At 42.1% G+C, this 23,932-nt stretch overlaps 1 protein-coding gene across 5 annotated transcripts in view; it reads right to left on the bottom strand.

Moving 5' to 3' along the window:
* CASP7 (caspase 7) overlaps nt 1-18,385 on the bottom strand; it is a 51,259-nt gene extending 32,874 nt beyond the window's left edge. Inside the window, exons 1-2 of one of the 5 annotated variants that reach the window (XM_024254008.3) lie at nt 18,197-18,385; nt 198-307 (exon numbers count right to left, since the gene is read on the bottom strand). In XM_024254008.3, the coding sequence (XP_024109776.3) occupies nt 198-307 (110 nt within the window). In that variant the 5' untranslated portion in view covers nt 18,197-18,385. The other 4 variants (XM_063727770.1, XM_024254005.3, XM_024254010.3 and 1 more) reach the window with 4 other exon arrangements.
* Between the last annotated feature and the right edge of the window lie 5,547 nt (nt 18,386-23,932).

Genomic DNA, 23,932 nt, shown 5'->3' with positions numbered 1-23,932 from the left:
TTCCTGGGCTTGGCCCACAGACAAGAGGGTGCACATGAGGACAATAGTGTTGCTGCATACAGCTAGCAAGAACCTGTGCAAACCTCATGCTCAGCATGAACCTCCTTCCCTGAATGTCCCCCTCCCCACGGGTGGGTGGAGACGGCAGAGGCATGGCAGGCTGACGTGGTCCAGGGTCCCTGATTAAGCAAACTTACCTGAAGAGGAACGGTACAAACGAGGACCGGTCTGGCTTAGCATCCACTGAATCTTCATTTGCTGAATCCCCAAGCCCCTGCTCTTCAACACAGCCCTGATCGTCTGCCATCTGGGAAGACAGAAAACAAGCCACAACGTCAGTGGCATCACTGATAGATACTGTGATATTTTAAAATGACACTCAATAGGTGACACAGTTTTCCATTATGCCTAGGGGGTAGCAGTTTTGCATATTTAAGATTCAGGGTTACTACCCCATTAATGCATTCGAATATGTGAATATGCTTACATCCCAGAGACTACATATATGGCAGCAAAGAAAACAAAGTCCTTGCCCTCAGGGAGCTCCTAATCCAGCATCCACAATTTTGTTGTATGTTCACTGCATACAAGAAACAATGGAAGGTCTGTCAAGGTTTACAACAATGAAAATTTCCCCCTAAATTCCTAGCAGGTCACAAAGTGCTCATACGCAGTTCAAAAGCAGCGACAACCTGGGCATTAGGCTCTCTTTCTATGGCTTTTACACGGTTCTACACAAAATAGATTTCCATCAAATTACATTCCAGCTTGAGACTCTTCAAGAGATCCCCATTAACTACAAGTTCAAATCTAAAGCCATCTCTTCGGATTTTAAGGCCCTTTCTGATCTAGTCTGGGAGTCAGCATACTATGGCCCAACACTTCTTTCAGTAAACAGAGTTGTACTGGAAAACAGCCATGTCCATTCATTTATGTATTGCCTATGGCTGTTTCCTCTCTACAAGCAGAGTTGAGTGATGGCCACAAAGCCAAAAATATTTACTATCTGGCCCTTTCCACCCCCACCCTCTGCCTTCATTTCCCACATAGGCTTTGTATGTGGTTTGTTTATTTGCGCTCTGCTGTTTGGCTCCTATAAGACAATATAAGTTCATCATGGCAGAGGTAGCTGGAACACAGAAGGTGCTTACTAAAATATTTAATTGAATGGAAGTCTGGATGAAACACACACCCTAAGGTAAAGAATTAGCTAAAGGTGATGTGGCTGGCCCAAGGCAGAGCCAGTATTAGAATCATTTTTTTTGTCTTTGAGATGGAGTTTCGCTCTTGTTGCCCAGGCTGGAGTGCAATGGTGTGATTTCCGCTCACTGCAGCCTCCGCCTCCCAGGTTCAAGTGATTCTCCTGCCTCAGCCTCCTGAGTAGCTGGGATTACAGGTGCCCACCACCATGTCTGGCTAATTTCTTTTTGTATTTTTAGTAGAGACAGGGCCAGGCTGTTGGCCAGGCTGGTCTCAAACTCTGGCCTCCCAAAGTGCTGGGATTACAGGTGTGAGCCACTGCGCCTGGCCAGTATTAGAATCATTTCTCCTAAATCAAGTCCCGTTTCCTTCCCCATGAAGGGATCAGGGATCAACTTTCAGGAATAAAGAGAAACTTCAGACTCCAATTTCTACCTGGTCCCAACTGTTACTAGAAAAGGGTCCTGATCCAGACCCCAAGAAAGAGTTTGGACCTCGCGCAAGAAAGAATTAAGGGCGAATCCATAGAGTAAAGTGAAAGCAAGTTTATTAATAAAGTAAAGGAATAAAAGAATGGCTGCTCCATAGGCAGAGCAGCAGCTTGGGCTGCTGGACTAGGGATACTCATAGTTATTTCTTGATTATATGCTAAAGAAGGGGTGGACTATTCACAAGTTTTCCAAGGAAGGGGTGGGAAATTCCAGGAACTGAGGAAGTTCCCCTTTTTGGACCATATAGGGTAGCTTCCAGACATTGCTATAGCATTTGCAAACTGTCATGGTGCTGGGGGGAGTGTCTTTTAGCACGCTAATGGATAATAATTAGTGTATAATGAGCAGTGAGGGTGACCAGAGGTCACTCTTGTCACCATCTTGGTTTTGCTGGGTTTTGGCTGGCTTCTTTACTGCAAGCTGTTTTAGCAACAAGGTCTTTATGACCTCTATCTTGTGCTAACCTCCTACCTCATCCTGTGACTAAGAATGCCTTAACCTCCTGGGAATGCAGCCCAGTAGATCTCAGTCTTATTTTACCCAGCCCCTATTCAATATGGAGTTGCTCTGGTTCAAATGCCTCTGATACAATCTCTGAGCAACTTCACTGAGCAGGCCACGGTTGTCAGGTGCAGCTCTGTATTCCAGTTAGGGCTCACCCAGGGATGCTGTCATTAAGTTGGAAAACAAGAAGGCATCTACTTTACAGAATATTTTGTGCCACGGAGCACAACAAGTAATGACTTTTGGAGGTGGGGAGAAGAAGGAATGCAGTTCAGAAGCAGGTGTTCAAGGAGGCAAAGTGACAACCTAGTGACCTTGCACTCCGAATGGCATTATGGTGTCACCTTCCAGCTTATCTGAGGGTGAACTGGGAAGAGGGGAGGGAGCTAAGAAGGGAAAGTCCTACTGCCAGGTCTCTACAATGACCATGGGAAGTCAGATGGTCACCTTGTTTCTCAACACATCATGAGCCTCCCTTCATCATCATCAATGTGTTTCTGGTTGGGAGGCAGATTTTTCAGATTAGAACCCAAAGTTTCTCAAAAATGGAGATAACCCACAAAGGAGATAAGCATAAGACCACACATGCAGAAAACACCTGATAGCTTCTCTTGTCTCCTTTACATAGACTTAGTTACTTTCCAATACAGACTGTTATTAACACAATACACACTCACATATTTTCAAAACTAATAAGTCAAAGTTTTAAAAAAATCCACCAGACAAAGACACTAACTTTGATATGTGGTGTTAACTAAGTTGGCCCTTTTGCTAAAGTTAATCTTAAAGGCTCAATCTAGGGTATATGATGACAACACAATATAACCACTATTTTTAAAAGAAAGAAGAAATGTCAGTGTGATAGCAGAATAGGAGGTCCCAGTTTTCATTCTTATATAGAAATACTGATTTTGGCAACTACACCTATAGACAAGAATACTTTTGTGAGGCCACAGGAATCCACTGAGGTTTCAGCACACCGGTGGAGCAAAAAATCTAAGAGTGGATGCATCAAAGAGTATAATAAGAGCAGTTCACTTTACCCACAACACCCCTCCCCTAAGGTGGCACAGTTCAGTTCCAAGAGAGGTCCCTCCAGCTCACAATTCTCCCACGGGGGAAGTGAGAGTGAAGTGAGCACCCAGCTTTCCCAGCCCAACAGGATGTTGTCTAGGAGACCCACTTCTGTTTCATCCCACCCAGAACACTGAGGGGAATAGCATGGCTGAATCGTCTGGGGCAGCTAGGAGCAAGGAGAAGCAGCAGCAGGAGTGCAAATAGTGTACGGTTATCAAAAGCCGGCTATAGATTCTGCTACCCAGCTCATGGATTCTACCCTAAGATCCTCCCATAAACCCTGCAGGACAACTGGCCTATGTACCTCAGTGCACAACAGTCTGTACACAACCACAGACAATGCTTGGATCTCAACAGCAGGTAGAGATATTAGCAGCTAGCTCAACTTTGATGGATTGAGAGAAGACATATGACTGAACATTGCAGAGTACTACCCTAAGGAATAAACAGGAGGCTTTTAGTACAAGGTCTGGCTTTGCAGGACTGAGAGAACACATGTAATCCCAAAGAGGGAACAAGAGGTGTGGAGCAGGTATATCTAGAGAAAAAGTGTGAGAGATCCCCAGAATCTCTAGCTAAGCTCACTGGCAAAGGTCTTTCTCTCCTAAAGCCAGTCAGTAAAGATGGGAAGAGATGACTGCTTCTTCAAGTGTGAACACACAATGCGAGGCTTCAAAGAACACAAATAATCAAGGAAATATGACACCACCAGAGGAACAAAATAAAACTCCAGTGGCTGACCCCAAAGAAATGGAGATTTATGAATTACCTGACAAAGAATCCAAAATAATCATCTTAAAAAAGCCCAGTGAGGAAAAAGAGAGCAGACAGACAATTAAATGAAATCAGAAAAACAACAAATAAACAAAATGGGAAGTTCAACAAAGAAATAAAAACCAATAAATGAATGAAACAGAAATTATAGAGTTGAAGAATACAATGTCTGAAATAAAAAATTCAATTGAGAGTTTCAACAGCAGACTTGATCAAGCAGAAGAAAGAGTCAGTGAACTTGAAAACAGATCATTTGAAATTAATCAGTCAGAGGAACAAAAAGAAAAAGCAATGAAAAAGAGTGAAGAAACCTATGGAACTTATGGGACACCATCAAATGAACCAATATATGTAGTATGGGTGTTTCAGAAGGAACAAAGAAAAAAGGGTAGAAAGTTTATTTAAAGAAATTATGACAGAAAACTTCCCAAATCTGGAGAGGGAAATGAACATCTAGATTCATGAAGCCCAAAGAACCCCAAACAGATTGAGCATAAATAGGTCTTCACTGAGACACATTACAATCACTGGTAAGAGTCAAAACAGACAAGGAGAAAATTTTGAAAGCAGCAAAAGAAAAACAACTGATTTTTTTCCAAGATGGCAGATTGGAGGCATTGTTAGCATGCCTCTCTCACTTGGGAAGATAAAATAGTGTGTAGAGATTCATGCTGTGTACTTTTTTCCAAGAAGCAACACAGGAACTTAATAGGAAAACTGAAAGAAACCACAGAGCCTTTGAAATAAGTGGTGGGCTGCAGCCTATACTGTGAACCAGGTGGAAAATTCTAAGTCTCTGGAGTGTGAGGCGGATAAACTGTCTCTGGGACATACACTCCCACTGAAGAACTTGGCAATCCAGGCCACAAGGAAAGGTCTTAACCCTACCCAGCACTGAAGCTGATTTAGTGAGCACTGTGGAATACATGAGAAGGAATAGCATTGGGATGTGCATTGCATGTGCTCTCGGTCTCCAGCAGGGATAGAGGGAAGTCATTCCAGGTCCTACCTCACAGGTGACCTTGTGGACATCTTCCAGCTAACTCAGTAATCTGTCACAGGTTGAGAGAGGTTCCTAATTGACATTTGTGATATAATCTCGAGTGACGATGAACTCCCTTGGCCAGAACCGAGGGGTGACTGGGCAGTGGGTTATACTCACGAGCACAAGAGCTGGGTACCTTTGCTTCTCAGGCAGACCAGAAGGGGCGTGGCCTGAAAGCCATGGTATGTCTCAAATGGGAAGGCTTATGGCCTGTGGCAGTTTTGAGTTCTGAGAGCAGAATGCCTGGAACCTAGCAAGCTGCTACTAGTGGAACACTACGGGTGAGTCCTACCTTGCCAAGTGCATGGGAACTGGGCAGAGCTTACTGTCACCTGCTACTCCCCACTCCCTGTGTAGACTTTCTGTGCAGCACAGGCAGCTGCACTCCTCCCTGGAACATTACCCCTGTGGCAAGAGGACTGCCCTCTTATCCCCACTGGGGCCTCTGCTTGAGCCCACACATGGAGAGCCACAGCATGTACTTATGTGACCCAGCCCCCACCTGGCTTTGCCCCTTTACCCCCTACTCCATAGTTTAACACAAAGGACAGAAACTTTGGGAAGCTCTATGGCCTCGCCCATTGTCTGAGACACCAGAGTACCTCACCTGGGTAACATAAGAAGCACAAAGCCCACTGCTACCACTGCAGCTGGTGTTCTTTTCCAAGTGCCACCTCCTGCCTGGAGGCCAACCAACACAGTCCATTACAGCCTCTGCTGGCAGAATAACATAGCACCCAGGAAGGAGAAAACTCATGCATGACCCCATCTGTCACCACTGCCTGCATTACCCCCAGCTAATCAGGAGGTCCTGAGTCTGTCCACATGACCAGTTCATTCCTACTATAGCTAGTGTTTGACAAAGCCAACACACTAAGGCTATTTATAAGGAATCTCACAGGGTCTATGTCACTTCCCTGCCACCCCCATCAGAACAGGTGCTGGTACCTACTGCTGGAAATTTGAAGGCAGGTCGCATCACTGGACCCCTTGCAGACATACCCTGGCACTTTCCTGGAGTGTGGCAGCCCCACTGGGTGGCTAGACCCAGAGGAGCAGCAGCATTCACAATAGTCTGGCCCTCAGGGCTCCTACTCCTAGGGAAAGGGGGAGTGCACCACATCAAGGGAGTAACCCATGGGACAAAAGAATCCAGATGGCAAAGCTTGAGTCCCATAGCTTTCTGCTTGTGGGAAGTTTTTTTCAGCAGAGGCACAGGTGCAATGCTGAACTCAGCAGGGAAAGTCTGTGGCTCTAATACAACAGTCAAGCAGCCCTGGTGCTTGTGACAGGTCTTGGAGAAGGAGACTTCTCCTCACCCACCACTGCAGCTACAGCTTGGGCTTCTCCCACAAAAGCGTGGCATGGGTACATCTGTAGACAGCCTTTCTATAACACTTCAGGGTGACTGCATCCCCATAGGACAAGTGCCCTCAAGGTTCAGGCTTGCATGAGGGGTAGTTATAATCCCTCTCTACATGGAACATCAGCATTTCTGCAGATGGAAAGTGGTGTCTGCCTTGTTTGAATGGACGGAACACTGGGTCAGGAGTGTGAATGGGAGGCAGATTTTTCTCCTGCTGGCCTGGGAGGGGAGCTGAGGTAGCCCCTTCCTTCCCCATGAAAAGACCTTAGTGTTTTTCACTGACAGCTTCTCCAGCCACCTACGTCAAGGCTGGGACCTCTGCCCACCATTAGGTATTGTATTTATCTACCTGTTTTAGCCACACCCAGTTTTTACCCATGGACAACTCCCATACTGACCTGAAGCCTGAACTGTTCAACCCAGTAAGTAAAATACTAGAGGAATGAATGAATGAATGAATGAATGAACAAATCAATAAATAAATAAGTGCACACCTCTGGGGATGAGCTAACCTTCAAGAGACTTTTGCCATTCCAACCCCACAAGAGACAGTAAACCTGCTCACACACCAAGCACATTGCTACTACATCTGAGAAAACCATCATACAAAGGCTGTCTATAACCAAGGAACTTATACAGAGTCTTCACCCCCAAAAGCACCCAGAGCCAAATTAGGTTACAATAAGCTATAATCATTGAAGTCACATCCATAAGGTGGAAAAAAAGAAATTAAAAAGAAACAGTTGAATCAAAAATAAATTCAAAAATAATTAGAAGAAATAGTCTACCCAAATGAGAAGGAACCAGAAAAATAATTCTGGCTATACGACAAAACAGGGTTCTATAACACCCCCAAAAGATCATATCTCCAGCAATGGATCCAAACTAAGATGAAATCTTGGAAATACCAAATAAAGAATCCAGGTGGTTGATTATTAAGTTACCCAAGGAGATACAAAAAAAAGGTGAAAACCAACATAAAGTTTTTTAAAAATTCAGGATATGAATGAAAATTTTTCTAAAGAGATAGATACTTTAGAGGAAAAAAAACAATCAGAACTTCTAGAAATGAAAGACACATTTAGGGAGTTACAAAACACAGTGGAAAGTTTTAACAATAGACTAGACCAAGTAGAATAAAGAATTTCAGAGCTCGAAGACAAGGCTTTTGAATAAACCCAGTCAGACAAAAATAAAGAAAAAATAACTAAAAGAAATGAATAAAGTCTCTAAGAAATATGAGATTATGTAAAATGGCCAAAGCTAAGAATCACTAGTGTTCCTGAGGGAGAAGAAAAAGTAAAAATTTTGGAAAATTTATTTGAGGGAATAATTGAGGAAGACTTCCCTAGCCTTGCCAGAGATTTAGACATCCAAATACAAGAAGGTCAAAGCCCTTCTGGGAGATTCATGGAAAAATGGACATCTCCAAGGCATACAGTCAACATGAAGGAAAGAATTCTAAGAGCAGTAACACAAAAGTATCAGATAACCTACAAAGCAAAAGCTATCAGACTAACAGTAGACTTCTCAGCAGAAATCTTAGAAGCCAGAAAGGACTGGGGCCCTATTTTTAGCCTCCTTAAACAGAATAACTCTCAGCCAAAAATGTTGTATACAGCAAAACTAAGTTTCATAAATGAAGGGGAAAATCTTTCTCAGACAAGCACATGCTGAAGGAATTTGCCACTACCAGATCAGCCCGACAAGAAATGCTAAAAGGAATTCTAAATGCTGAAATAAAAGGTCAATATGCAACAGAATAGAACCTCTTAAAAACATAAAACTCACAGGGCTTATAAAACAATAACACAATGAAGAAAACAAGGTATACAGGTAACAATCAACATGATGATTGGGTCACACCTCAATATTAATGTTGAATGTACATGGCCTAATGTTCCACTTAAAAGATACAGATTGGCAGAATGGATTAAAAAAAAAAATCACAAACCAAATGTCTGCTGTCTTCAAGAAGCTCAGCTAATACAAAGGATTCTTATAGAATCAAGGTAAAGGGGTAGAAAAAGTTACTCCACACAAATGGAAACCGAAAGCAAGCAGAAGTTGCTATTCTTATATCAGATAAAACAAACTTTAAAGAAAAACAGTTTAAAAACAAAAAGACAAAGAAAGTATGATAAAAGGATTGACCCAACAGGAAGATATTACAACCCTAAATATACATGCACATAACTCTGAAGCTCCTAGATTCATAAAACAATTACCACTAGACCTAAGAAAAGAGATAGACAGCAACATAATGATATTGGAGAACTTCAATACTCCACTGACAGCACTAGACAGATAACTGAGGCAGAAAGTCAACACAGAAACACTGAATTTAAACTACACTCCAGAACAAATGGACCAAACAGATATTTATAGAACATTTTACCCAAGAACTGCAGAATATACATTCTTCTCATTAGCACATGGAACATTCTCTCAGACAGACCATGTGATAGGCCACAAAATAAGTCTCAATTAATTTTTAAAAATGAAAATAATATCAAGTATCTTCTCAGACCACACCAGAATCAAACTAGAAATCAACTCCAAAAGAAACCCTCAAAACTATATAAAAACAAGGAAATTAAACAGTCTGCTCCTGACTGATTTTTGGGTTAACAATGAAATCAAGATGGAAATTTGAAAATTCTTCAAAACGAATGATAACAGTGACACACGTTATCAAAATCTTTGGGATACAACAGAAGCAGTGCTAAGAAGCAAGTTTGTGGTGCTAAATATCTACATCAAAAAGTCTGAAAGATCACAAATTGACAACCTAAAGTCACACCTCTGGAACTAGAGAAGCAAGAACAAACCAAACCCAAAGCTAGCAGAAGAAAATAACAAAGATCAAGGCAGAATAAATGAAATTGAAACAAAAAAATACAAAAGATCAATGAAACAAAAAGTTGCTTCTTTGAAAAGATAAACTCAGGGGACCATTAGCTAGATTTACCAATAAAAGAAGAGAGAAGATTCAAATAAGCTAAATCAGAAATGAAGATGGAGGGCCAGGCACAGTGGCTCACACCCGTAATCCCAGCACTTTGGGAGGCCGAGGCGGTTGGATCATAGGTCAAGAGAGTGAGACCATCCTGGCCAACATGGTGAAACCCTGTCTCTACTAAAAATACAAACATTAGCTAGGTATGGTAGCGCACGGCTGTAGTCCCAACTCAGGAGGCTGAGGCAGGAGAATCGCTTGAACCCAGGAGGTGGAGGTTGCAGTGAGCCAAGATCGCGCCACTGCACTCCAGCCTGGGTGACAGAGTGAGACTCTGTCTCAAAAAAAAAAAAAAAAAAAGAAAGAAAGAAAGAAAGAAATGAAGATGGAGACGTTACAATAATGTCTTTGTAGTAACTTGGATGGAGCTGGAGGCCATTATTCTAAGTGAAGTAAGTCAGGAATGGAAAACCAAATATCTATGTTTTCACTTAAAAGTGGAAGCTAAGCTATGAGCATGCAAAGGCATTCAGATTGGTATAATGGATACTGAAGACTCAGAAGAGGGGAGAGTGGGAGGAGGATGTGGGATTTTAAAAAACTACATATTGGGTGCAATGTACACTACTTGGGTTACAGCTGCATTAAAATCTCAGACTTCACCACTACACAATTAATCCATGTAACCAAAATCTACTTGTACTCCAGAAGCTATTGATATATACGTGTGTGTATATACACACACACACACGCACACACATGGAAAAGCAACTCATTACATACAAAGAAATGTCCATAAGACCATCTGTGGATTTCTCACCAGAAATCTTGCAGGCCTGGAAAGAGTGGGATAATATAATCAAAGTGCTAAAAGAAAGAAACTGCCAACTACAAATATTATATCCAGCAAAGCTATCCTTCAGAAGAAAAGATAAATACTTTTCTGAGACACATGAAAATGAGGGTGTTATCACTATTAGACCTGCCTTACAAGAAATGCTAAAAGGAATACTTCAGGTTAAAATGAAAGGACACTCTTTAAACTCACTGGTAAAGGTAAGTGTATGGTCAAACCCAGAATATGCAAATAATTTACAGGTGGTCTTTGACTTACAATGGTTTTACTTAAGATCTTTTGTCTTTCCAGTGCTGCAAAAGCAAAACACATTATGTAGAAACCATACTTCAAGTAACCATACACCCATTCTGTTTTTACTTAGTACAGTATTGATAAATTCTATGAGATATTCAACACTTTATTATGAAATAAGCTTTGTATTAGATTTTCATGCCCAGCTGTAGGCTAATGTGATATGAGTACGTTTAAGATAGGCTAGGCTAAGCTCTGAAATTCAATAGATTAGTTGCATTAAATGCATTTTTAGCTTATGATATTTTCAACTTACATTGGGTTTATAGGGATGTAAACCCATCATAGGTTGAGGAACATCTGTATTAGTTGTGCATAAATCACTCTCAACTCTACTAAAGTTAAAAGACTAAAGTATTAAAAACAACTCTAGCTTCAATAATGATTGCTATGTAGTTGTTAATGGATATACTATACAAAGAGATGTAAACTGTGACATCAATAACATAAAACGTGGAAGGAGAGAATAAAACTGTAGAATTTTTGAATGTGTGTGAAGTTAAGTTGTTGCTATGGTCTGAATGTTTTACACACCCCCTAAAATTTATACATTGAAATCTATTCACCAATGTCATAGTATTAGGAGGTGGGGCATTTGGGGTATGATTAGGTCAAAAGGGTAAAGCTCCATAAATGGGATTAGTACCTTTATATAAAGAGAGCTGCCCTGCCCTATCTACCATGTGATAAGATATAATAAATGAACAAGGAAATGAAACTTCGCTATACACTGATGCTGTTAGCACTTTGATCTTGAACATGCCAGCCTCTAGAACTACAAGAAATATATTTCTGTTGTTTATAAGCTACCCAGTTTAGGGTATTCTGTAATAGCATCCCAAATGGACTAAGTTGTTATCAACTTAGAATAGACCGTTATAAGATGTTTTGTGTAAGCCTCATGGTAGTAACAAAGCAAAAACCTGTAGTAGATAGGCAAAATATATACAGAAAAGAAACAAAGCATATCACTACAAAAAATGATCAAATCACAAAGGAGGGAAGCAAGAGAGGAAGGGAGAAACAGATGAACTATAAAACAGTCAGAAAACAATCACAAAATGGCAACAGTGAGCCCTTTACCTATCGATAATTTTTTTAAATGTAAACGGATTAAATTATCCAATCAAAATACGTACAGTGACTAAATAGAGTAAAAAAATACGATCCAACTACATGATATTTACAAGAGACTCACTTTAGATTTAAGGACACACATAGGCTAAAAGTGAAGGGATAGAAAAAGATATTCCATATGAATGGTAACCAAAAGACAGCAGGGGAGGCTATACCTATATCAGACAAAACAGACTATAAGTAAAAAACTGTCGAGATAAAGAAGGTCATTATATTACAATTATAGATATCAATTTACCAAAGATATAAAAACTGTAAATATATATGTACCAACATTAGTACACCTAAATATATAAAACAAGTATTAATAGAACTACAGAAAGAAATAGCAATAGATAATAGTAAGGGACTTCAAAACCTCACTTGCAACAATGGATATTTCATCCAAACAGAAAATGAATTAGGAAAACAGGGGATTTGAACAACACTAGTCCAAATGGACCTAACAGACATATATACAACATTTCATCCAACAGCAGCAAAATACACATTCTTCTCAAGTGTACACAACATTCTCCAAGATGGATCATATGCTAGGCTACAAAACAAGTCTTAATTAATTTAGGAGGATTAAAGTCATATCATGTATCTTTTCTGACCACAATGGTATGAAAGTAGAAATCAGTAACAGGAGAGAAATTAGAGAATTCACAAATATGTGGAAATTAAGCAACACACTGCTCTTCTTTGAGCCAGAACAACAAAACTAGAAAACATTGATGAAAGAAATTGGACATAAATAAATGGAAAGATATTCCATGTTCATGGATTGGAAGAATTAATATGTTAAAATGTCCATGCTGCTCAAATTGATCACTGAACAGATTCAATGCAATCCCTATCTAAATTCCAATGGCCTTTTCACAGACATATAAAAACATTCTAAAATTCATATGTAGCTACAAAAGATCCCAAATAGCCAAAGCAAACTTAAGCAAGAACAAAGCTGGAGGCATCACATTTCCTCACTTCAAATTATATTACAAAGCTATAGTAATCAAAACCATATGATACTGGCATAAAGCAGACACATGGACCAACAGAACAGAATAGAGAGTCTGGAAATAAACCCACACATTACAGTCAACTAATTTTTGACAAGGGTGCCAAAAATATCCAATATGGAAAGGATAGTCTCTTCAATAAATGGTGTTGGGAAATTGGATATCCACATGCAAAAGAATAAAACTAGACTCTTCTCTTACACCATACAAAAAAATCAACTCAAAATGGATTAAAGACTTCAACATAAGACCTGAGACCTTAAAACTCCTAGAAGAAAACATAGGGAGAAAGCTCTTTGACACTGATCTTAACAATGAGTGTTTGCATATGATGCTAATGCACAGGCAACAAAGGCAAAAATAAACAAGTGGGATTACACCAAACTAAAAAGCTCTGCATAGCAAGGAAACAATACAAAAAATGAAAAAGCAACCTATGGAATGGGAGAAAATATTTACAAACCATATATCTGAAAAGGGGTTAATATCCAAAATACACAAGGAACTCACACAACAGAATAGCAAAAAAGCAAATAGCCCAATTAAAAAAATGGGCAAAGAACCTGAATAGACATTTCTCTAAAGGCATACAAATGGGCAACAGGTATATGAAAAGGTGCTCAATGTTCCTAATCATCAGGGAAACGCAAAGCAAAACCACAATAAGATATCATCTCACAACTGTTAGGATAGCTATTATATATATATATATATATATATATATATATATATACACACACACACACACATGCATATATAATGTGTATGTGTATGTATATGTATATGTGTGTGTGTATAAAGGTAAGTGTTAGCAAGGATGTAAAAACCAGGGAACTCTTCTATACTGTTGGTGGGAATATAAATTGGTACAGCCATTATGGAAAACAGTCTAGAGGTTTCTCAAAAAATTAAAACTAGAAATCGCATATGATCCAATAATCTCACTTCTGGCTATATATCCAGAGACACTGAAATTAGGATCTCAAAAAGATATCTGCACTCCCACATTCATTGTAGCATTATGGAAATAATCTAAATGTCCATCAGTGAATGAATAGATAAAGAATATGTGGTATACACACACAATGCAATATTATTCTGCCATAAAAAAGAAGGAAATCCAGCCATCTGTGACAAGATCATTATGCTAAGTGAGATAAGCCAGACACAGAAAGACAGTTACTGTATGATCTCACATCTATGTGGAATCTAACAGAGTCAAACTCATACAAGTGGAGAATAGAATGGAGGCTGCCAGAGGTCGGGGGTGGGGACAGCGAAGAAGAAAAGGGGAAGTGATAGTCAAAGGGTACACAGTTTCAGTTGTGCAAGATGAATAAATTCTAGATCTCCTATACAGCATAGTGCCTATAGCTAACAATACTATATGGTACACTTCCAATTTGCTAAAAGGGTAGATCTTATGGTGAATGTTCTTACCACACAAAAAATATTAGCTTTGGCCAGGTGTGGTGGCTCACGCCTGCGATCCCAGCACTTTGGGAGGCCAAGGCAGGCGGATCCCAAGGTCAAGAGAGCGAGACTATCCTGGCCAACATGGTGAAACTCCATCTCTACTAAAAATACAAAAATTAGCTGGGCATGGTGGTGCACACCTGTAGTCCCAGCTATTCGGGAGGCTGAGGCAGGGGAATCGCTTAAACCCGGGAGGCGGAAGTTGCAGTTAGCCGAGATTGCGCCACTGCACTCCAGCCTGGTGACAGAGGGAGACTCCATCTCAAAAACTAGTAGTAATAAAAATGATAATAATAATAGTACTAAAGGGTGTGGGAGGAAACTTTAGGAGGTGGTAACTTTGTTGAGGTGGTGATGATTTCATGGCTATATCTACGCTTATCTCCAAACTTGGTAGGTATGCATGCATTAAATATGCCTAGCTTTTTATATTTCAACTATACCTTAATAAAGTGGTTTTGAAAAAGGGGAAGGAAGACCCTAAGCAAAATGGCTCCTAAGAAAGCCAAGCCTTTGTTTTGATATTATTGGGACTGCTGAGACTTTTGGAGACTCTGAAGACTTTTGGAGACTTTGGGAGACTGAAGACTTTGGAGACTCTTCTTCATTCATTCAATGGATATTTACTAGAAGTTAGGAATTAGGGATATACTTGTGAGCAAATTGACCTGGTCCTGCCCTGTTGAGAAACAGACATGAAAAAAAGGATGGCATCTAGTTTGAAATGCAACTGTGGTGTGTGCCTTGAGGGTGAACAATCTGCAGCCATACCAGGGAAACTCAAGAGCCTCACAGAAATTAGGGAAAGTTCTCAGGGGAGGAAATGTCTGACCTGAGAACTGAAAAGGGGGAAGCAGAGAGGGTAGGTGGGAGCCATGCAGGCAGAGAGAACTGTGCACTCATTAAACATTTGAAATGTTCCACCAAAGGATGGGTATAGCTTAAACTCCTCATCCTTCTCAGACACTGAGGGCTTTGGACTTAGCTACTGAGATGTAAAATTCAGGCTGATTTCTGTGGCTCAATGATGGAACGCTTTCTAGAACTTTCCCTCCAAACAGTAGGCCATTAGGTCTTCTGTCTGAAACCTACAGCATCCTTCTGGGTTGATGCTGAACACTGTCTGCAGTGACAGAAAGTGTCTCTTCTAACAATCCAAGTCAGCAGTGGTGGGACTTGGCTCTTTCAAATCTGTAAAGCTAAACAATTAGTTACTTTCTTATTCCTATGAGACTGGGCTTGATTTTTGGAACCTCCAAAGAGCAATCATAGCCCAGGGTGGTAACCAAGTGGGGATGCCTGATCTCAGACACGTCATTTCAGTCAAACCAAGACCTGGTTTTGACCTCTTATTTCCTCCTTTCATCATCACAGTGCACCAAGAAAATCCAGACCTATCTCAGTTCTGCCAAGCTGTCCGGAGAGGGTACACACGGCACTATTTTCTTATATCTGTCCCCTTTTGAGGGTCCAGGCTGCAAAGAGCAGGGCGATTGCTTATCCCACTGTTTGAGGGCGATTGCTTATCCCACTGTTAAATATGTCTAACTTCTCTTTAAATAAATTAATACATGAGACACTCAAAGCACTAACAATGACAGGCACATAGTAAGTCTTGGTTAGTCACTGTAACTCTTATTCTTACTATTAGCCACCAAGATTGTCACTGTTTGCAGACTGAGACCTCATCTTAATCATTTTTTTAATCATAGAAAAATGTCAGGTACATGGCAGGCACCAAATCCATTTTTCTTTATAGACCTAACTTAAATGTATTTTCAAATCCTTCAGCCCCTTCAACAAACTGCTGTCCAAACAGCAGAACCAAGGAGACCCAAGAGGGTGGTTGAGAACCCTGAGATCTGGGGCTGAATCAGTTCTTCCACATATTAGCCATGGGACCTCAGAAAAAGTGCTCAACCTAAGCGTCAGTTTCCTTATCTGTAAAATCGGAAAACAACAGTACCTATGTCACAGGTGGTTGGGAGGATGAATGAAACAATGCATGTAAAATGCTAGGCACTGGGTGGCACAATCTAAATAGTCAAGACATATTCCCATTATCACCACTGTCCACGAGACTAAGATAATATGCAACGGTCAATCTTTGCTGATATTTAAAAACTACATTTATATTTTAAAAAGATTTTGTAGAGACTGAAAAAAATTCCTGCAGTGATTATTTCTAAACATGTTGAACAGGAGCCCACATGTTGGGGCAACTGGTACACAGCTGGGCAAGAAGTCACTGCCCAGCTATTGTCTGAACTTTTTACTTTCATGAAGGGGGAAATGGACTGCAGCTGCTTCCCCTGAAAAGTGACATCATACAATCTGTGACTCACTTCTTGCCCAAATAAAAAGAATCTTCCTAAAGGGCACACAGAGAAGACCTGAAAACCTCCCCCTCTTGCCTCTAGCAGCTGGGAGGGGGAAGGGAGGCTCTGCTGGGCACTCAAGCGCTCCGCTGTGTCACCCGAGGCTCATGGCACTGCTAGACCAGGGCCTTTACTTTGGTATTGCAGAAACTTTAGCTTCTTCAGAGACGTTAAGTAACCTGCCCAAAGCCACACAGTTTACAGGCGGCAGAAGGTGGACTGTGAATCTAGGCAATGGCGGTACCAAGGGTGAAGGTCAGGCCGGTGAGACCCAAAAGGAGGAAATAGCCTGTAGGTTGAGACAACAGGGAGGGCCGCGTCAACTAGCCCAGGAGCCCAGAAGTTCAAGAGTAAAGATCTGGAAATGATACACCCACAATCACTCACAAATAATTTTACTGCTCCGTAAACCGCAAAGCTGTCACCTGGAGCCTAACACTCCACACGTCTAAATGTCTCCTGCCTTGTTTCCACCTCCTCAAGGTCCCTCTAAGAGCCCTGCAGCAAGGACGCTCAGTTCCAGTGTACTCAGCCTTGACAGAGCCACTGCCGCGAACCGCGTACCATAATCAACTCTGTCCATCCCCGCAACAGTTAGCGGGGATCACCATGGTTCCCATTTAACAGAGAAAGGGTTGAGGTCCCACCACCGGCAGGCAAGGGGCGGAGACCGGAACCCAGGCAAAGGAGCCCTCGCTGTTAGCCGCTGTGCCAGATCACGAACCCTCCTCTCCTAAATTTCGAATAGTACGAGGAGTGCCCCAGGCCCCCGGCTAGGAGGAAAGGCAGGACAAGCTGAGCAAGGCAAGCGACGGAAAGGGCGGAAAGGGCCCTCTTCCCAAAGTTTCAGCGCAGGCCGTCGGGGCCACTCAGTCCCACTCAGCCAGGCTCCCCTAGACCACGCTGGGGGCGGAGGGGGGAACTAGGAAGCCGGCAGGAAGGAAGGAGGCAAGGCGCGCACAGCCGGCGGGCTGGAGAGGCGCCGGCCGAGGTGGGGGCTGCAGTTACCGTTCCCACGGCGGTAGGGCGGCTGGGGCTTGCAGTCTCTCTCTGTCGTTCCGCAGCAAGGGTCTGGGGCCCCTTTAGCGAAAGCGAAACTAAAAGCTCCGGCGCCGCGGAGGGAGGAGCCGCCCTGGGTAGGGCCTGGCGGGGCTTGCACCGCCCCTGGCTCGGGACAGTGCGCTCGGCAGGGATGGAAGAGCCCAAAGCGACCCGTGCCGCCGCACGCATAGTCCCTGGAGGGCGCTCTCTGCAAAGCTCGCCGCGCGCTCTGCCAAGTTGGCCCCTCTCTCTACAAAGTTGAGCCTGCGCACGGGAGAGCGCGCGCAGCAAAGTTTGCAGTTTCCCGGAACAGCCGAGCCGCCGCGGGCTGTTCCTGGAAAAAAACAAATCTGCCAAACTGGCCGCGCTCCAAGTGACCCAAAGAGCGCAGATTTCGCGGCGGCGCTCAGTGATGGGGCGCTCATGTGGTCGCCTCCACTTCCCCGCCCCAAGTGTAGACCTCCACCTGGGCCTTCGCATCAACTCAGAGACCCCTTTCCCATAGCCAGCGGCTCTCCCCTAGCGAAACCTGGATCCCAGCTGGAACTGCTCGCGTCCCCCCGGGGGACTCCACGCCTGCATGTGCATGCGTACCCCACAAGGCTGATCCTCTTCGGGCCCGCTGTGGCATCCACTGTGGTCTCCTAGACGTTGCTTTGCGGGGGCGCCCTCCTGCGCGCGTGGGCGTAGGACGCTCTCTCAGCTTTGAAGGTAGTACCCACCTGGCAGCCCGGCTTGCTGGTGGAGATACTGCTCCTGGATCTTTCGGGAAATGTTTGTTGTGCGCCCCCGTGTGTCAGGGACTGGGTGTGCGGCCGGGAGTCAGTCAAACACGGGAGAGAGATCGAGCACTTCCACGGATTCTAGTTCACCCCAACCCCACAGCATACGCGCGCGCACACACACACACACACACACACACACGGACACACGGATTCCAGTTCACCCTGACCCCACAAAACACACACACACACGGATTCCAGTTATGCAGTTCACCCTGACCAAACACACACACACGGATTCCCGTTCACCCTGACCCCACAAAAGACATACACACGCATTCCAGTTCACCCTAACCCCACAACACACACACACACGCATTCCAGTTTACCCTGACCCCACAACACACACACACACGGATTCAAGTTCACCCCGACCCAACACACCAACACACAAACACACAGATTCTAGTTCATGAAACGAATTCACACACACACACGCACCTAGTTCACCCTGACCCCACAACACACACACAGTCTTTCTTCACCCTGGCTCAGGGAAGCAACTAAACTCAATCACACTGAGATGTAAAATATCTGAGAAGAAACTGTAGTTTTATTCATATCAGAGACACAGTATTTACTTTTAGGAACCACCAAATCCTTGCGTGAATGGAGTACATGCTTAGTGGTCTGATACCAGGCAAGAACCCCATCTTCTCTTTTTGTTTGCTTGCTTTCCCGTGGGCCTGAGACTTCAGTATTTGTCTCTCAAATCTCTCCAGGTGAGGATGCTTTCTTGGTTTGAAAAAAAAGACTGACCCCTGGCAAGTGTAAGGGAATAATTATAATTGATTAACTTATGGGAAAATCCTGAATCCCTGAATATTTTTAACCAGCAGTGACACAATTTCTAATGTGGCTGCCCTAGTCGTTTTTTAATACCCATGTTCCCGAAATGTTGGAGGTAAAGTAAGCCATTTAGACGCTAATTTGCTTTGTAAAGAAATTCGAGGCCGGGTGCGGTGGCTCACGCCTGTAATCTCAGCACTTTGGGAGGCTGAGGCGGGCGTATCACGAGGTCAGACAATCAAGACCATTCTGGCTAACACGGTGAAACCCTGTCCCTACTGAAAATACAAAAAATTAGCCAGGCGTGGTGGCAGGCGCCTCTGTAGTCCCAGCTACTCGGGAGGCTGCGGCAGGAGAATGGCGGGAACCCAGGAGGCGGAGCTCACAGTGAGCCAAGATCTCGCCACTGCACACCAGCCTGGGCGACAGAGCGAGACTCTGTCTCAAAAAAAAAAAAAAAAAAAGAAATTCGATTGTGAGTCATCTGAGAAACAAAGAATACTATTAGTAAAGCAATTAAGTTACTCTTTGATTTATCTAATTTGTAAATCTAGGATCTTGCAGGTTATTCCTGAAATATCGTGAATCAGTGTTAGAGCTAAAAGAGGCTTTTACAACTAATCTCTGTTCATTTTATAAAGAACCTGAGGCTCAGCGAAGTTGCCCCCATCACAGATTTGCTAGTGGCAGAAGTAGAATCAAATTGCCTTTATTTTATTTTAATTTTTATTATGCTTTAAGTTTTAGGGTACATGAGCACAACGTGCAGGTTAGTTACAAATGTATACATGTGCCATGTTGGTGTGCTGCACCCATTAACTCATTATTTAACATTAGGTATATCTCCTAATGCTATCCCTCCCCCCTCCCCCCACCACACAACAGGACCCAGAGTGTGATGTTCCCCTTCCTGTGTCCATGTGTTCTCATTGTTCAGTTCCCACCTATGAGTGAGAACATGTGGTGTTTGGTTTTTTGTCCTTGCAATAGTTTGCTGAGAATGATGGTTTCCAGCTTCATCCATGTCCCTACAAAGGACATAAACTCATCATTTTTTATGGCTGCATAGTATTCCATGCTGTATATGTGCCACATTTTCTTAATCCAGTCTATCATTGTTGGACATTTGGCTTGGTTCCAAGTCTTTGCTATTGTGAATAGTGCCACAATAAACATACGTGTGCATGTGTCTTTATAGCAGCCTGACTTATAATCCTTTGGGTATATACCCAGTAATGGGATTGCTGGGTCAAATGGTATTTCTAGTTCTAGATCCCTGAGGAATCGCCACACTGACTTCCACAATGGTTGAACTAGTTTACAGTCCCACCAACAGTGTAAAAGTGTTCCTATTTCTCCACATCCTCTCCAGCACCTGTTGTTTCCTGACTTTTTAATGATCGCCATTCTAACTAGTGTGAGATGATATCTCATTGTGGTTTTGATTTGCATTTCTCTGATGGCCAGTGATGATGAGCATTTTTTCATGTGTCTTTTGGCTGCATAAATGTCTTCTTTTGAGAAGTGTCTGTTCATATCCTTCACCCACTTTTTGATGGGGTTTCTTTTTTCTTGTAAATTTGTTTGAGTTCATCGTAGATTCTGGATATTAGCCCTTTGTCAGATGAGTAGATTGCAAAAATTTTCTCTCATTCTGTAGGTTGCCTGTTCACTCTGATGGTAGTTTCTTTTGCTGTGCAGAAGCTCTTTAGTTTAATGAGATCCCATTTGTCAATTTTGGCTTTTGTTGCCATTGCTTTTGGTGTTTTAGACATGAAGTCCTTGCCCATGCCTGTGTCCTGAATGGTATTGCCTAGGTTTTCTTCTAGGGTTTTTATGGTTTCAGGTCTAACATTTAAGTCTTTAATCCATCTTGAATTAATTTTTGTATAAGATGTAAGGAAGGGATCCAGTTTCAGCTTTCTACATATGGCTAGCCAGTTTTCCCAGCACCATTTATTAAATAGGGAATCCTTTCCCCATTTCTTGTTTTTGTCAGGTTTGTCAAAGATCAGATGGTTGTAGATATGCGGCATTATTTCTGAGGTCTCTGTTCTGTTCCATTGGTCTATATCTCTGTTTTGGTACCAGTACCATGCTGTTTTGGTTACTGTAGCCTTGTAGTATAGTTTGAAGTCAGGTAGCGTGATGCCTTCAGCTTTGTTCTTTTGGCTTGGGATTGACTTGGCAATGTGGGCTCTTTTTTGGTTCCATATGAACTTTAAAGTAGTTTTTTCCAGTTCTGTGAAGAAAGTCATGGTAGATCTATGGGGATGGCATTGAATCTATAAATTACCTTGGGCAGTATGGCCATTTTCACAATATTGATTCTTCCTACCCATGAGCATGGAATGTTCTTCCATTTGTTTGTATCCTTTTTTATTTGATTGAGCAGTGGTTGGCAGTTCTCCTTGAAGAGGTCCTTCACATCCCTTGTAAGTTGGATTCCTAGGTATTTTATTCTCTTTGAAGCAATTGTGAATGGGAGTTCACTCATGATTTGGCTCTGTGTTTGTCTGTTATTGGTGTATAAGAATGCTTGTGATTTTTGCACATTGATTTTGTATCCTGAGACTTTGCTGAAGTTGCCTATCAGCTTAAGGAGATTTTGGGCTGAGACGATGGGGTTTTCTAGATATACAATCATGTCATCTGCAAACAGGGACAATTTGACTTCCTCTTTTCCTAATTGAATACCCTTTATTTCCTTGTCCTGCCTGATTGCCCTGGCCAGAACTTCCAATACTATGTTAAATAGGAGTGGTGAGAGAGGGCATCCCTGTCTTGTGCCAGTTTTCAAAGGCAATGCTTCCAGTTTTTGCCCATTCAGTATGATATTGGCTGTGGGTTTGTCATAGATAGCTCTTATAATTTTGAGATACGTCCCATCAATACCTGATTTATTGAGAGTTTTTAGCATGAAGTGTTGTTGAATTTTGTCAAAGGCCTTTTCTGCATCTATTGAGATAATCATGGTTTTTGTCGTTGGTTCTGTTTATATGCTGGATTACGTTTATTGATTTGCGTATGTTGAACCAGCCTTGCATCCCAGGGATGAAACCCACTTGATCATGGTGGATAAGCTTTTTGATGTGCTGCTGGATTCGGTTTGCCAGTATTTTATTGAGGATTTTTGCATCGATATTCATCAGGGATATTGGTCTAAAATTCTCTTTTTTTGTGTGTCTCTGCCAGGCTTTGGTATCAGAATGATGCTGGCCTGGTAAAATGAGTTAGGGAGGATTCCCTCTTTTTCTATTGATTGGAATAGTTTCAGAAGGAATGGTACCAGCTCCTCCTTGTACCTCTGGTAGAATTTGGCTGTGAATCCATCTGGTCCTGGACTTTTTTTGGTTGGTAAGCTATTAATTATTGCCTCAATTTCAGAGCCTATTATTGGTCTATTCAGAGATTCAGCTTCTTCCTGGTTTAGTCTTGGGAGGGTGTATGTGACGAGGAATTTATCCATTTCTTCTAGATTTTCTAATTTATTCACGTAGAGGTGTTTACAGTATTCTCTGATGGTAGTTTGTATTTCTGTGGGATCGGTGGTGATATCCCCTTTATCATTTTTTATTGCTTCTATTTGATTCTTCTCTCTTTTCTTCTTTATTAGTCTTGCTAGCAGTCTATCAATTTTGTTGATCTTTTCAAAAAACCAGCTCCTGGATTCATTGATTTTTTGAAGTGTTTTTTTGTCTCTATTTCCTTCAGTTCTGCTATGATTTTAGTTATTTCTTGCCTTCTGCTAGCTTTTGAATGTGTTTGCTCCTGCTTCTCTAGTTCTTTTAATTGTGATGTTAGGGTGTCAATTTTAGATCTTTCCTGCTTTCTCTTGTGGGCATTTAGTGCTATAAATTTCCCTCTATACACTGCTTTGAATGTGTACCAGAGATTCTGGTATGTTGTGTCTTTGTTCTTGTTGGTTTCAAAGAACATCTTTATTTCTGCCTTCATTTCGTTATGTACCCAGTAGTCATTCAGGAGCAGCTTGTTCAGTTTCCATGTAGTTGAGCGGTTTTGAGTGAGTTCCTTAATCATGAATTCTAGTTTGATTGCACTGTGGTCTGAGAGACAGTTTGTTATAATTTATGTTCTTTTACATTTGCTGAGGAGTGCTTTACTTCCAACTATGTGGTCAATTTTGGAATAAGTGCGGTGTGGTGCTGAGAAGAATGTATATTCTGTTGATTTGGGGTGGAGAGTTCTGTAGATGTCTATTAGGTCCGCTTGGTGCAGAGCTGAGTTCAATTCCTGGATATCCTTGTTAACTTTCTGTCTCATTGATCTGTCTAATATTGACAGTGGGGTGTTAAAGTCTCCCATTATTATTGTGTGGGAGTCTAAGTCTCTTTCTAGGTCTCTAAGGACTTGCTTTATGAATCTGGGTGCTCCTGTATTGGGTGCATTTATATTTAGGATAGTTAGCTCCTCTTGTTGAATTGATCCCTTTACCATTATGTAATGGCCTTCTTTGTCTCTTTTGATCTTTGTTGGTTTAAAGTCTGTTTTATCAGAGACTAGGATTGCAACCCCTGCCTTTTTTTGTTTTCCATTTGCTTGGTAGATCTTCCTCCATCCCTTTATTTTGAGCCTATGTGTGTCTCTGCATGTGAGATGGGTTTCCTGAATACAGCACACTGATGGGTCTTGACTCTTTATCCAATTTGCCAGTCTGTGTCTTTTAATTGGAGCGTTTAGCCCATTTACATTTAAGGTTAATATTGTTGTGTGAATTTGATCCTGCCATTGTGATGTT

This window comes from Pongo abelii, chromosome 8 (assembly GCF_028885655.2).
Source record: "Pongo abelii isolate AG06213 chromosome 8, NHGRI_mPonAbe1-v2.0_pri, whole genome shotgun sequence".
In the NCBI taxonomy this organism is placed as follows: Eukaryota; Metazoa; Chordata; class Mammalia; order Primates; family Hominidae; genus Pongo; species Pongo abelii.
Note: the sequence above shows the minus strand (reverse complement) of the source record. Positions and strands in the feature narration are given on the sequence as shown.